The 14,522-nt window shown below is 34.8% G+C and overlaps 1 protein-coding gene across 18 annotated transcripts in view; it reads right to left on the bottom strand.

Moving 5' to 3' along the window:
- Window positions 1–14,522, bottom strand: part of CSPP1 (centrosome and spindle pole associated protein 1) — a 142,511-nt gene that overhangs the window by 31,082 nt on the left and 96,907 nt on the right. For all 18 annotated transcript variants that reach the window (XR_011170688.1, XM_069100061.1, XM_069100062.1 and 15 more), the window contains 6 exons: window positions 13,017–13,129; window positions 7,775–7,924; window positions 7,138–7,287; window positions 3,577–3,672; window positions 1,711–1,777; window positions 1,197–1,314 (listed from right to left, as the gene is read on the bottom strand). Coding sequence is in view for 17 of the 18 variants with exons in the window: in XM_069100061.1 (XP_068956162.1) it covers window positions 1,197–1,314; window positions 1,711–1,777; window positions 3,577–3,672; window positions 7,138–7,287; window positions 7,775–7,924; window positions 13,017–13,129 (694 nt within the window). In the remaining variant the exon portion in view is untranslated. The remainder of the gene's footprint in view (window positions 1–1,196; window positions 1,315–1,710; window positions 1,778–3,576; window positions 3,673–7,137; window positions 7,288–7,774; window positions 7,925–13,016; window positions 13,130–14,522) is intronic.

Here is a 14,522-nt window from a genome sequence, read left to right as displayed (position 1 = left end):
TATCCCTGTTGTATACAGTTCCACCGTATAATGCACACACAGAAATTAACAGGCATGTACACAACCAAGACATCTCATGTACAGAGAAGGGCCAGTGACTAGATGATTGATATTTCCTAAAAGGGTGGGACAGTCATCCTTCATTGCTTGAAAAAAAGGAATATTTATGTCATTTATCTCTTAATCTTTGGACATGCCAACTTTAACTAGGTATTCTGCAGCAGAGTAGCCTGGCCTGAATCACCACATTGTATAAGAAAGCAATACCTATAATTAGTTACAATTTAAAAGAAAAATAGAAAACATTATGTTGATTATTATTAATCTCATTTGGCTTCCCCAACTGGAGCACAGATAAGTGATTTAATGGACTGAGTCACACATTTTGGACTTTTTCCAGAAGCATTTGAAAAGTTGGAAATCAAATGTTACCATTATAAGACTACAAAAGACAGAATGGCATATGATAAAAATGAATCAAAATTTCATTTATTTGGCCAGCTCCTTGTAAAATAAAATAACTAAATATTTCAGTGATTAATTTTGATATTTTTTCTCTTAGATTCATTTTCCAAAATAAGAAAAACCTAGATTTACAAAAATGACACTTCTAATACAGACAAAATGCCAAATCCTTAATAAAAAAAAATTAAAGATGCATATTTGGAAAACAAAGAGCCTGTACATATATAAATTTTATCTTCCAAAAGCATTCAGTTCTTCATTATATATGTCATTTATGCACTTTGTGGATTTTTAGTTGGAAAATATTTAAATCCCTTTCACATAGAACATCCATAGGTAATCTGTCCTGCTTGCCCATTCCTTAGCCAGTGCTTCAAGAATGAAAACCAATAAAAATCTAAGCAAAATGTATTCAGAAAGGGAAATCTGTAACACATTCCAAAAGGAAACTGAAATTATTTTAAATTATAGGCTATTTATCTTTGTTAACAATGATTTCTATTAATGGAGTATCAACTCAATTTAATTTCAGCATCTACTTGTACAAACATTCATACAAGGTACCTACATTTCAACAATTTCAAGTGACTATCAAAATATATCAATCTCATGTAAATCACACAGTACCTTTTGCATCCTTTCTTGGATGACTAATGGTAATCCACAGAAGAGTCTGAGACATGATCAAGGGATACAGAGAACAATTTGGAAAGCATATCACAAAGTTTTACCTGATGCTTCTTTCATCATCACCATCCACCTGTAGCAATTTTCCCTGAAGACGCCGCTCTTCACTACGAAGCTGTTTCCTCATTTCTGATAATTCATTAATTACGTTTTTTTTCTCCTCTGCAATTTTCCATGTATAAGTGAAAAATAAAGTAGGTTAATCAGGACAAAATGCTTGCTTAATCTACTTCAGAAAATAAAAACCGAGATTGGCCAACTAAAATTTTAGTCAATGGTAGACTATTCCTAATGCTAGATCTATCCATGTGTGTGTGTGTGTGTGTGTGTGTGTGTGTGTGTGCGCGCGCGTGCACGTGTTGTGTGTGTGTGTATTCAATATAGAAGCATCACATGATATCACCAATATACTCTTCAGGATTTATATATCACAATTTCATACATTAAGAAACTAACATCCTAAAGGAAAAGTGAATTAGTTTCTAAAGTTTAAGAACAAATTTAATTAGTAGAAAAATAAACACTAACTCCTAAAAGGAAAAATTAAACTACACCTACCATCTGCACGAAGTTGGTTTTTCCTAGCAGGTACTGGAGGAGACTGCACTCTGGATCGTGGGCGATCCTATTTAACACAGACATATCAATGACATACATAATATCTGCCTTGCATTTTTTTGTCATTCATTAATATTTTCCTAGTACTTGTTCACCTCATCAAACATAATTAACTATAATTACATGTCAACCTGGTTTTTTTCTTATATAAAAAGCAAGATTTCCTTCTGAATTCATTTGCTACCTAAGTCCATTCTTGTCCTGTTGCCACAGTGTTCTCAAATAGGGAGTGGAGTATTAAACTATAGTTTAAGCAGCTGTTAATAAGAAAAAAACATTATGGGGATGTTCTTGCTCAGGGCAATAAACCAAAAAGTCTGCTGTCAGCTGCTCATCTGAACAGGGCAGGAAGAAGATTAGATACTGAATTTTATGATCAGTGAGTACAAGGATTGTAGAATCTTCCCCAGTATCGAGCACAGTTCATTGAATGCAAAAGGCAGTAAAAATCTGTTGCATGAAAGAATGAAATGAGGTAACAGCTGCCTTTCAGCAATAGCATAAGCCTGCAGCTCAGTAGTGCACATCAGCCCCAACTTGGTTTAAAAAGGTTGACTTTTGTGAAACAAATATGTAGTAATTAGGGCTGGAAACATGTTAAATTCTAAGTCTGCTAAGTAGTTGGAACAGGTTTTAATATGTTTAAAAAAAAAACTTTTAATAACTAACAATACACAGAAAAACAAAATCATTTTTAGTTTTCAAGAAAATAAAAAGAATATGTGAGAGTGGAATGGAAATGGGAATTTGAAGATCTTCCCTGCCCCGTAATAGACCTGGGGGGAATTTGAAGACCTTCCCTGCTCTGAAAGTAAACTCTATCCCCTAAAAGGTTGAATGTAATCACATGGAGCCTGTGATGGAGAGAATTTGCTGAAGGGTACAATTGAGCCCACAGGAAGCTTCCCTGCTGTGAAGATAAACTCTGCCTCCTAACAGACTAAATACAGTCACAGAGAGACTGTGGTGGGAAGAGTTTGCTGAAGAGAAGCAGAGCCCACAGGAAGTTGGGAATAAGAGCCAAAGAGAAGATGGGAGACAGAGGAGATTCAGGTAAGGAGTCAGATAGGCTCGTGAGTAGATATAGATCTAATACTGGTTGTGGGAAAGCTGAAGGATGCTGTAGCTCTCAGTGTTATTATGGCTTCTTAATATCTTTGGCACTATGATGGAATCGATTTACTGGTTTGCGTATTCGGTTTTCTGGTGTCAAAATAAATGCTCTAGTTCTATCTTCTACCTGGAGAATCTGTTATATTTTGCGATTAAACGTCATGTGATATTTATAGTCAGTCTTTATCATGATCGTGGGCACTGTAAATACTGCATGAGCGCTACAGAGAGCATTATCACTGACACAAAAGAAACTGTGACTCCACAAATTATTTCTTCCACCTTATTAATCTCCTTTAAAGAATTCAACAGTGTGAAGAAACTGTAGACTTGGACTGAAATAAATAAAGGAACTAGGTAGAGGCACTGTAATCCCTGGATTATCATAAGTTAAGAACTGTTGAAATAGCTCTAGCTGTGGTAGAATGCTCCACCAAAGCAGGAGAAAAGGTTTTTCTCCTGAGCAAATGAAAGGCAAGGAAACAATGCTATTCTGCAAATTCTTGTTTGAATTAATAGTTTAAATTTATGCCATTGTGTACCATGATTTACAATCAATCCTGGTAATAAACTAACACATTCATTAGTAATACTTAGAGGCCTGAAAATTTAACTCAGCAGTTTCATAACCTCTCCATTCCAAAAAGCAATCATTTCTAAAACAATTACTGATTTGGTAATGATAAAGCATACATGAATCACGTTAGATGTAACTGAAGGAGGTCTATGGACTTTGCCTTTGATTCTGTTCTGAACAGCAGGAACTGCAGGAGAAGGTGATCTGGATTTCTGGAGAAAAGCACGTAAAGAAATGCTTTTAAAAAGTGAAATTTCTTAATAAAATGCTTTTCATCAAATAGGTAAATAACACACTAACTATGAAAGAAAGAACAAAAATGAATCAAGTGCATCAACATATATTTATACAACACAGAACATAAAAATTTTATTAGTATAAATTTTAAAAGCAACTGCCACATTCAGAGATAGAATATTCTTTGGAACAAAACAAGGTAAGCTTTATACCAAACTGAAGCATGAAAAATAGGAATAAAATGGCATAATAATTTAACTTAACATATACTATATTAGCTTTATACTATAACTCAAAAAGTCCATGATTATTTTTTAATTACTGAATTAAAAAAAAACGAAAAATGTGACTAATATAAAAGCTAAATAGCAACTGTTTCTCAACAACATTAATACCTGTTTTAGCCTTAAATTTTTTCTAGTTGATTAAGACCAAGCTAGCTAAATTTAATAAAGTTGATCACTAGAAAATTTACCAATGAGTGATTAATTTTTTCAGTGACAGCAACTCTTAAGAACTATCTATGCTTGAGTATGTTGAAGATGGAAATCCCTATCAGTGGAGAGCTACCCACATCAATGAAATCACAAAACCTTATCTTGTATTTCACCTCCCTATTAGCCATTCAGTTTTGTCCTTTTCAATACAAAGCTCAATCATCTGCCTTAGCAATGAAAACAGAAGCAAAATAAAGAGCTGAGTAGCTCAGCCTTCTTTACATTGTCCATATCATCCAACCCCATTTTATTTTCCTTAGCACTCCTTGCTAGCCTCAGCTCACCCCAAGTTTTATCAAGACTGACCCTGTTCTTAAGGTACTGCAACAGGAATACACAATCCATTAACAGTCCCTGCTTCCATAAAGTCTCTTTATCAAGTCTCTTTAAAATTTAAGTTGGTTCATGAGTTTCTTGATGATCATGATGGCTCCTCCGGAAATGTCCCCCTTCTCATCAAGAAATGCTTATGCTTCTATCATCAGAATTTCGTTCTTGTGAGAATCTCCCATCTCTTTTGGGCTACTTCCCTACTAGAAATTGTCCTTGGGATCTTATCTGTCCAATTTGCTGTACCCTTTGAACATTTCTACTTCAACATTCTGTTCATCCATATTGGTCTGAATCAAAAACAAAATAATAAGCCCCTACTGTTTGTTCCAACTTTTGAATGCTGAAATTATTATTTAAGCAAACCAAGCACTTATTACTGCTTTGCTTTTATTGTAGAGAGGTAGATATTCAGATAATTGAATTCCCCAAGGTTACTATAATATACCTAAATGCTAGACTTATGATACATCCCAAATTCATCCAACTTCCCTTGTGTTTAGATGATCTGCATGGAGTATACTTGCCTGGATGATCATAATAGCCTCCTAACTGGTCTCTTTGCCTCAATTCTCTCTCCAACTCATCTTCCATACAGCTGCCAAAGTCATATTCCTGAAATTCAGGTCTGACCATATCAACCCCTTCCTCAATAAGCTCTAGAGATTCCTGAACACCTCAATAATCAAAAAGAAACTACTCTGGCATTTCAAGCTCTTTACAACTCAGTTTCAACCTACATTTCCAGTCTTTATTATACATTACTCCCTTTCATCTACTCTATGAACCAACTAAACTAGTCTTCTTGCTATTAGTGAAAGAGGATATTAGAACTACTAATCTCTGTGCCTTTACACAGACTATTCCCCCCTCCCAAGAATGCTATCCCTCCTCACATCTGCCTCTCAGAATCCCTAGTTTCCATCAAAGCCTAGCTGAAGCATCATCTTCTAACAAAAGGCCTTTCCTGATGTCCTCTACTCCTAATACTTTCCCCCTGAAATTACCTTATATTTACTTTATATGTACTTATAAGTGTAAGTGTTGTTTTCCCCCAATAGAATAGAAATTCTTAAACAGAAGATTGGTGTTCAGTCATCCAGTCATGTCTGACCCTTCATGACCCTGTATGGGGCTTTCTTGGAAAATATATTACAGTGATTTGCCATTTTCTTCTCTATCGGATTAAGCCAAACAGAGATTAAGTGACTTGCCCAGAGTCACACAGCTAGTGACAGTCTGAGGCTGAATTTGAATATAGGTCTTTCCTGACTCCTGAATGAGTCACCTAGTGGATTCCAAGGCAAACAGAGGTTAAGTGATTTATCCATCATCTCACAGCAAGAAAACGTCTGGGAATGGATTTGAATTTAGGTCTTCCTGACTGAGGATCCAGTGACCTATTATTAAGTGATCTATATGATCTATCTAAAGATATTGGAAATGTTACACTTTTTACTCCTGTCTTTGTAAACCCAGCAAATAGTCCAGTGCCAGGGACACAGAAGATGCTTATTAAATTTTTATTAATTATTAACCACAAGACTCTTAAAGTTTTCATTTCTGTCTCTGCAAACTCAGTAAGTAGCCCACTGTCAATCATGTAGAAGATGCTTAATAAAAGCTTTGTTGATTGACTTAATTTCATTAGAAACTCATTCCATTCACTTTAAAAAAACCTAAACTTCCTATCTCAATTTAATCAGTAGTCATTTATTCCTAAGGATTTAAATTAATGAAAAGAGTTAAGTAAGTGAGCAGTTAATCAGATGATCTTTTAGATTCTTCAAGCTCTTCTTTAAATTATATGGATTTTCTCTAGTTTATTTTTTAAATAATATAATATGTATTCACTACCAAGTTGTTCCTCTAATGGACAAGGATGGAACAAACCTCATATTCAATATTCAAATCATATAACAAGTTAAACAAAAATAAAACAGGTAGCATCAAAAAGGAAAAAGGGGGCAGCTAGGTAGCACAGTGACTAGAATATCAGCCCTGGAGTCTGGAGAACCTGAGTTCAAATCTGGCCTCAGACACTTAACACTTATATTATGCACTGTAGAAATATAAAGAATATATAAACATGAGGTTTTCTGTCCTCATGGCATTGATAGTCTAGTAAAAAACTATAGACTGATAAAAATCAATGTTGTACAAATTTAATAATATTCTAGATGCACTGAGAGGCCTTGCTTATGAACAAAACCATGCTGTGAATACAGTTTAGTTTAAAATTACACATAATAAATATATTTTTAATATAAACTCAAATTTCAGGTTTTCTTAAATTAGCTATAATTAGGCTAAAACTATGAAAGAAAATAGTTTTGTAGAAAGAAAGTTCCACAGTCATAGGTCAATTGTCTCAAACCAGCTATCTCAATGACATATTTGCCCTTGGTGACAAAGGGAAACAAGCAAAATGACTAAGCATAACCTCTAGTGGAAGTAATAACAAACATATCACTACCTCAAAACTTATATTGATAATGAGTCTGTAGTATCATCTTCACACAGATTTGACAGCACAATGTATATTTTCTCCTGATGCTGGTTTAAAGGTCTCTTACTGTAATAATTTATTGGAAATTTCATTTTCAAACATACCCTTGTTGTCTGTTCTTCAACTGTTTTATTTCGTTCATAATAGTGTTGAAGTTGTAAATCATGTTTTTTTTCCTCTTCTTTCTTCTTTCTTTCTGCTTCTTTTCGTCTTTCTTCAGCTAACCGTATCAACTCTTCATTTTTTAGTCTTTGCTGCAAAAATATTTTTAAGGGCACCAAAATAAAATAAAGCTCAAGAATCATTATTAATAGAAAAATTCAAACACAAAGGAGCACAGCCAATAATGCATTTTAATTGCCTGAAAAGGGTCAAATTGAAAATTTATATCCTCTTTAAAAAAAAATCCAAGTCCTCTGTCATTCATTAAAATTGTCATACTATCTTTAATATTAAACTGTCACAGATCAACAAAAAAAAACTTTGGCTTTTAAAAATTTATTATTTCTTCCAATTTAAATCACCATCTTTCATATTAATAAATATGTTTATTACACTGGACTGTATGTATTTAAATAAGTAAAAATTAATTCAATATTTTGTAAAAGATTAAAATAAGCTCCAAAATGATTTTCACGATGCATATATCATGTACTGAACTCTAAAAGTTAATAAAGAATTAAACACTTATAATCTCATAAAATTTTAAGCATTATGATAAAAAAAAGAAAATTGATATACCTCCTCCTCCTTCTCCCTTTTCTTTTCTTGTTCTTCTTCATATTCTTGTTGAATTCTGGCCCTCTGTTCTGCTAGACGTTTTTCTTCTTTTTCTTCTTCACGTCTCTGCCTCTCTCGTTCTGCTTCCTCCCTTTGTTTCTTTTCCTCAATCTAGAAAACAAATCCAGATATGATTTTTTTTATATCTACTGACTAGTTAGAATATTCTATTTTCTATCATTCTGTAAGTTACACAATCTATTCATAACCCTAGTCATTATCTTTTTTTGTGGCTATGGATTCACTGGGCTCATCTACATGCCCCCTAGGTAAAATACAAAATAAAATAGGAATCTGTACTATGTCTTGCCTTGACACCTTTTTCAGGTGAGTGCCGAATTTAAACTTCTTCACTTCCTCAAACGTGCATCTATGATTAGAAGTGCTGAGAGATCTATGTTGTTGCTGCTATGTTAAACAACTTAACATTCTCAGATAATTTTTGTTACAGATCATAAACCCTTTCCTGGGTAGCCCCCAAAACTGTCTCTGGGTATTAATCTCATCATTCCTGGGGTTAGAGCTATCATCCCTATGCAATTCCAGACCTGCACTGCCAACTGCCTGGTAAGCATCTCCACCTACATGTCCTACAGGTACCTCAAACTTAACGATCTCTCTTTCTAAACTCCCTACTTCTGTTCTGGATACCCAGGTTAGATCTCAACAATGGCGTCCACTTCAGTTCTTAACCAATCAGTTTTCAAGCTGTAGATGCATCTCTTCTCACATTTAGCCCCTTCTCTTCACTCACAGCACAGCTATCCTAGTTCTAGCCTCTCATCTAGAGGACTTCAACAGTTGCCTAATGGTTTTCCTTTCCTCCAGTCTCTCCCCTCTCCAATTCATCCTCCACATAGCTGCCAAAATCATAGTCTTATGCAAATGATTAGATATGTGGAGGGTATGAGAATGAAGAGTTGAAGGTGACACCACAGTTGAGAACCTGGGTGATTGGAAGGATGGTGGTATTCTGGGCAATAATAGAGACGTTAGAAAGAGGGATGTGTTTAGAGAGAAATACAATTTCTGTTTTAGACATGTTGAGTTTGAGGTACCTATAAAACATCAAAGTAGAAATGTCTAGTAGACAGTTTGATTTGTAAAAACAGAATTCAGGAGGGAGTTGTGGGATAGATATGGAGAGATCACAGGGCAGCTACTGCTGAAGAAGGGTGGTGGGACTTTATCTGGGCTTAGAAGAATGCCTATGAGTTAGATTTGTGGGAAGGAGAAAAGAGGGAGAACAAATAATGTAAACAAAAGCACATGTGGGAATGCACATGGGTATGTTTTTGTTTTTCAGTCATTCAGTTGTATCCAAGTTTTCATGCCTCTATATGGGTTTTCTTGGCAAAGACACTGGAGTGGTTTACCATTTCCTTCTCTAGTGAATTAAGGCAAACAGGGGTTACATGACTTGGCTATGGTCACAGAGCTAATAAGTGTCTGAGGCCAGACTTGAACTCAGCTTTTCCTGACTCCCAGGCCCAGCACTCTATCCACTGAGCCACCTAGATGCCTCCAATGGCTATGTTTAGAAGGAGTTAAATGGAAGTGTGACTCATGCAGACGGTTCAAAATAGGGAGTAATTAGGAGACAAGAGTGGATAGGCCAGTTGGGATCAGATTGTGGAGTCTCAAATGATAGGCTACAGAGTTTCACCTTTACCCTGCAATCTGCCCCCCTCTTCTGGGCTTCCCTATCACTGTCTAGGACACAAACATCCTTTCAAATCACCCTGATTCTCAACTTTGGTGCCATCTTCAACTCTGCAACTCAAACCACATATCCAATCAGTTGCCAAATTTTATCTTTTTCTATCTTCACAACATGTGTTGTCTATGTCTCCTTCCCAACATTCACACTCTCCTTCAGGTCCTCATCACATCTTTCCTGATACACTGAAATAACTTTTTATTTGGTCTCTCAACCTCAAGTCTCTCTCCACTCTAATCTATTTTTGACAGTCACCAAAATTATTTTACTAAAGCACAAATCTTATCCCCCAACTCCCACCGAATAAATTCCAGCATCCCCCTATCACCACAGAGAGCAAATATAAACTCCAATATTTGGCATGTAAATCTAATCCATTCCTACCTTTCTGATATACTTACACATTATTCCCTCCACATTCTATAGTCTAGTCATGCAGGCCTACTTGCTCCTTCCATAAAACATTCCTTCTCCCATCTTCATGCCTTTTACTGGCTTCCCAGATGGCAGGAAGGCATTCCTACTTTGCCTCCATTTCTTGAAATCAATTCTTTGCTTCATTTAAGACTTGTCACCAATACTATGAGAAATCTTTCCTGTCCCCCAGCTACCAGTGCTTCCTCTGAAGGTAATAGTGTCTTTGATTTATGTCCTGAATATACCTCTATATATACATACATGTTCCTTCAACCATTAACAAATAAGCTCCTTGAGGATGGGTATTGTTTTGCTTTTCTTTTTTGTATTCATAATGCTTAGCACAATATCTGGTATGTAGTAGTTACTTAATAAATTTTTGTTGATTGACTGATTAATTTCAAGTGGTGAAGCCCTTCATCGCCTTTTTTTAATCAAGGGAGTGACATGTTATCTAAAAGAGAATTTAGAAAAAGATTAAAAGAATCTAGGATAACTGGAGCAGGAGTAGAAAGGGATGGATGTGAGATATGTATGTACATAAGTAGTAAAGGTTAGATTCAAATAAAGTACAGAACTTAAGAATGAAGTATGTCATTAAAAGTAATTTCTAAGTTGGCCATTTTAAATTTACAATATAACTTTTAGAAATGATCATTGTAAGAGGTGGTTACAGGTTTCCAGGTTAGTTCACAAAAATCTTTCCAATCCATAAAGTAGCAAAACACCATATCTCAAACAGAAGAAAATACTAAACTACAAATCGAATTTAAAAAATCAATATAACAGAATAACTATTTGTTATTCAAATACTCTTTATCTCGAATGTTAATGATTAAGGAAAAATAGAAACGTAAAGGAAGGTGACAAGAAAGAGATATGAAACAGAATGGACCAGAGAAGGAAAGAGATTTTAAGTTAATTGAGCTGGAGGTAGAAGGGAAAAAGAGAAGAAAAAAAGGGGGTTAATGAGGATAAGACTATATATTCAAGTAAGAGAGACTTAGTGAACTGAAATTAACTGAAGTATGAACAAAGAAATAGAAACGGTAAGGAATACATATTGTAATATGCATTTACCCACTCCATTTACCCACTCCAGAATCCTGGTGTCACTTTGGCCTCAATCAAGCATATGCTGTTTGGGCAGGAGATAAGTTAGGATGGGACATAGTTGGAAAAGCTGAGTAAGGAGGAGCTTCATATTGTCATAACCAGTCATTTAGATATACTGAGAGTAATAAGTTGAGCGTTGATATCTCAGGTGTATGTGTGTGTGTGCATTTATACATATGTGTGTAAAAATACACATGGATACATACATATTCAGAATACAAAAACACATACCAATTTTCCTATTTTGTTTATTTTTTTTTTTTAAGCAATTGGGGTCAAGTAACTTGTTCAAGGTTACACAGACAGTAATTTCTGGGTATGGTGCTAAGTATCTGAGCCCACATTCGATCCCAGATCATCCCAACTCTGGGGCCAGTGCTCTTACTCACTGTGCCACCTGGCCACCCCTAAGCAATTGGGGTTAAATAACTTGCTCAAGGTTACACGGCCAGGTTTTTCTGGGTGGGTGCTAAGTATCTGAACCCGGGATTCGATCCCCAGGTCATCCTGACACTGGGGCCGGTGCTCTTACTCACTGAGCCACCTGGCCGCCCCTAAGCAATTGGGGTTAAGTAACCTGCTCAAGGTTACACAGCCAGGTGTTTCTGGGTGGGTGCTAAGTGTCTGAACCCAGATTTGATCCCCAGGTCATCCTGACACTGGAGCTGGTGCTCTTACTCACTGAGCCACCTGGCTGCCCCTAAGCAGTTGGGGTTAAGTAACTTGCTCAAGGTTACACGGCCAGGTGTTTCTGGGTGGGTGCTAAGTGTCTGAGCCCGGATTCGATGCCCAGGTCATCCCGACTCTGGGGCCGGTGCTCTTACTCACTGTGCTACCTGGCCTCCTCCAATTTTCCTATTTTAAATTCAATTTAGTTAATATTAATCATCTGAAATAGAAAACAAATCTGAGGCACAGACTTCTGAATATAATGATTCAACAGTAACAGTCAATAGGTTGCCATTAATTAAGTCAGGCCAACTAATTCCTCAGTAATTAGTAAAAAAAATGGAGTAATTTACAGAGCTTATTTTTATATTTTTGCTTTATGGATGGCAATTTGGGTTAAGTGACTTGCCCAAGGTCACACGGCTAGTTTTTGTGTTACGTGTCTGAGGCTGGATTTGAACTCAGGTCCTCCTGACTCCAGGGCCGGTGCTCTATCCACTGCACCACCTAGCTGCCTCCATACAGAGCTTATTTTTAGAAAAGAGAAATAAAAAATTATAGTGATCTTAGGAAACTTGTTTTGAATATAATTCAACTGGACAAGCCTGGACTTTCTGATGACACAGGGTAAGAATTCTACATCTATACATTGTTCAGATTCAGAAAACTACCTAATCTATAGTTTGTTATAGGGTTACTGAATTGAGAATATCAGAGCATATTTCCCATTAAATTGCTATAGTGACAAATATACAAATGTGATTTGCTATTACAATGTGAAATACAAAATGAACATTTTCCCATATACCATGTATATAATCAATAAATTGCAATTTATTTAACTGTATATGCAATGCTTACAAACTACCCCACATATAGTGTTTTTATATGCATCATATGAATTCTGATTATTATTTTGTTACCCCATGTGATATTTCATATGGACCTTACGATATAAATTATTTAACATTAAATATCTGCATTGGGGCAGCTAGGAGGCACAGTGAATAGAGCACCAGCCCAGGAGTCAGGAGGACTTGAGTTTAAATCTGGCCTCAGACCCTTGACACTTAACTAGCTGTGTGACCTTGGGCAAGTCACATAACTCCAATTGCCTTGCCTTCCCCCCTCCAAAATAAAAAAAAAAATTTACATTGGCATTTAAGAACTTAAAATATATTTAATAGGCAAAATCTTTTTTTATATTTAGCAACATTTATTATATATTTAGCAAAATATGTATATCTAATAAAATTTTTATGATAAAATAGTATATTTCACCTGAAAACGAAGAAAATTCTTGTAAGCTTCTTGCTGTTTAATTTGAAGCTCAGTTAGTGGCTCACCAAAAATGTTTCCCCGGGCAAAAGGAGAGCTCTGTGTACCTATTTCACCTTAAAAAAGATATTTTACAAAATGTAATATTAGAATATGCTCAAATAAAAAGTAATCTTAAAAACAAAAGTAAAAGGATGAAGAATTTTCTAATTTTGTCTTTTGGGAAAATACACTAAACTTGTCATTCCAGCAGAGAAGAAACAATAGTGGGAGAACAGAATTCAAACAAATCCAAACCCAAATGATAAAGTAGTAAGGAAAGGTAAAGACACAGTGAAAGCTAAACAAAGCTAACACCTGAAACAAAAAATATACCTACATAAAAAAGATTCAAGACAAAAGGTGAAAGAAAAATACTGTTAAGGCAAAAGTTATCACTATAGAAAATGCTTTTTAAAAGATATTCTATATATAGAAAATATTCATGTGAATTCCGATGTATATGAATATCCTTTATTTAGGAGGTGACATTCAACACTCTGAAATTCTCTTATGTAATATGTGTGTGTATAAATACACATATAGCATTTAAAATTACTAATTTTTGTTAATGTACTCAACCTAAAAGATAAATTCTATCAATTATATGTTAAATAACATTTGGATAATTTCTTTTGCTATATCTCTATAGCTATAGATTTTCTGTAGAAATTAAAAGGTGTTTCTTTACATTCAGATGAAGAATATAAAATTTTAAAAGTTCACTTATAAAAGATTTCAAGTATGAACAGTATCACATCTAATTTGTAGCATTAAAAAATTTCACAGGTACTTAAAAAATATGTCATTAATGCCTTTCCAAAGGCTATTTTCTTTTCATTTGAAATTTTATTGCCCCCAAAATGTATTTTTTAGTATACATTTAAATCTGTTTAGCCTTAGGAGACTCATTGCAATATTTAAATTTCTCTTAATCATTTGGTTTTGAACATGTTAATTACTTGGCTGGTAAGTTGACTATCATAACTAGTTTCCTTTGCATACTTGTCTATGTTTAAAATTAACTAAAGATAAAGGTTAAAAAGCAGTTTTTAAAAATACTTTTAAAATAAACAACAAAATGAAAGAATTAGAGTAAGGGAAAAAAATCAAACTGTCCATTTTTCTGATTGGGGCTTTTGTTTTTCATTAAAAACACTGAATTTCCATCGTGAAGTTCCTCTTCAGCATTACGCTAATGAAACTAAGAATATGTTAATTAAGCTGACTGACAAAACAACATTAAGTACAGTGTCTAATACCAGTGAGGAAAGAATTAGAATTCAAATGAAACAGACAAGATGAGAAAACAGGCAGATATAACTAGAAAGAAATTTACCAAAGAAGTGCAGGGTAAATTACTTAGGGCAAAAATAAATTGTAAAATACAACATGAGGAAGGTCTAGTGCTGCTTAAATGAGACAGAAAAAAGTCAACAAATAGAAAGCAGATCCCAAGATAAATATTAG

Source organism: Petaurus breviceps, unplaced genomic scaffold, assembly GCF_028583685.1.
Source record: "Petaurus breviceps papuanus isolate PSGF00001 unplaced genomic scaffold, PetGlider_PUasm1.0 38, whole genome shotgun sequence".
Classification (NCBI taxonomy): Eukaryota; Metazoa; Chordata; class Mammalia; order Diprotodontia; family Petauridae; genus Petaurus; species Petaurus breviceps.
This window is presented reverse-complemented; position numbering and strand designations above follow the sequence as displayed.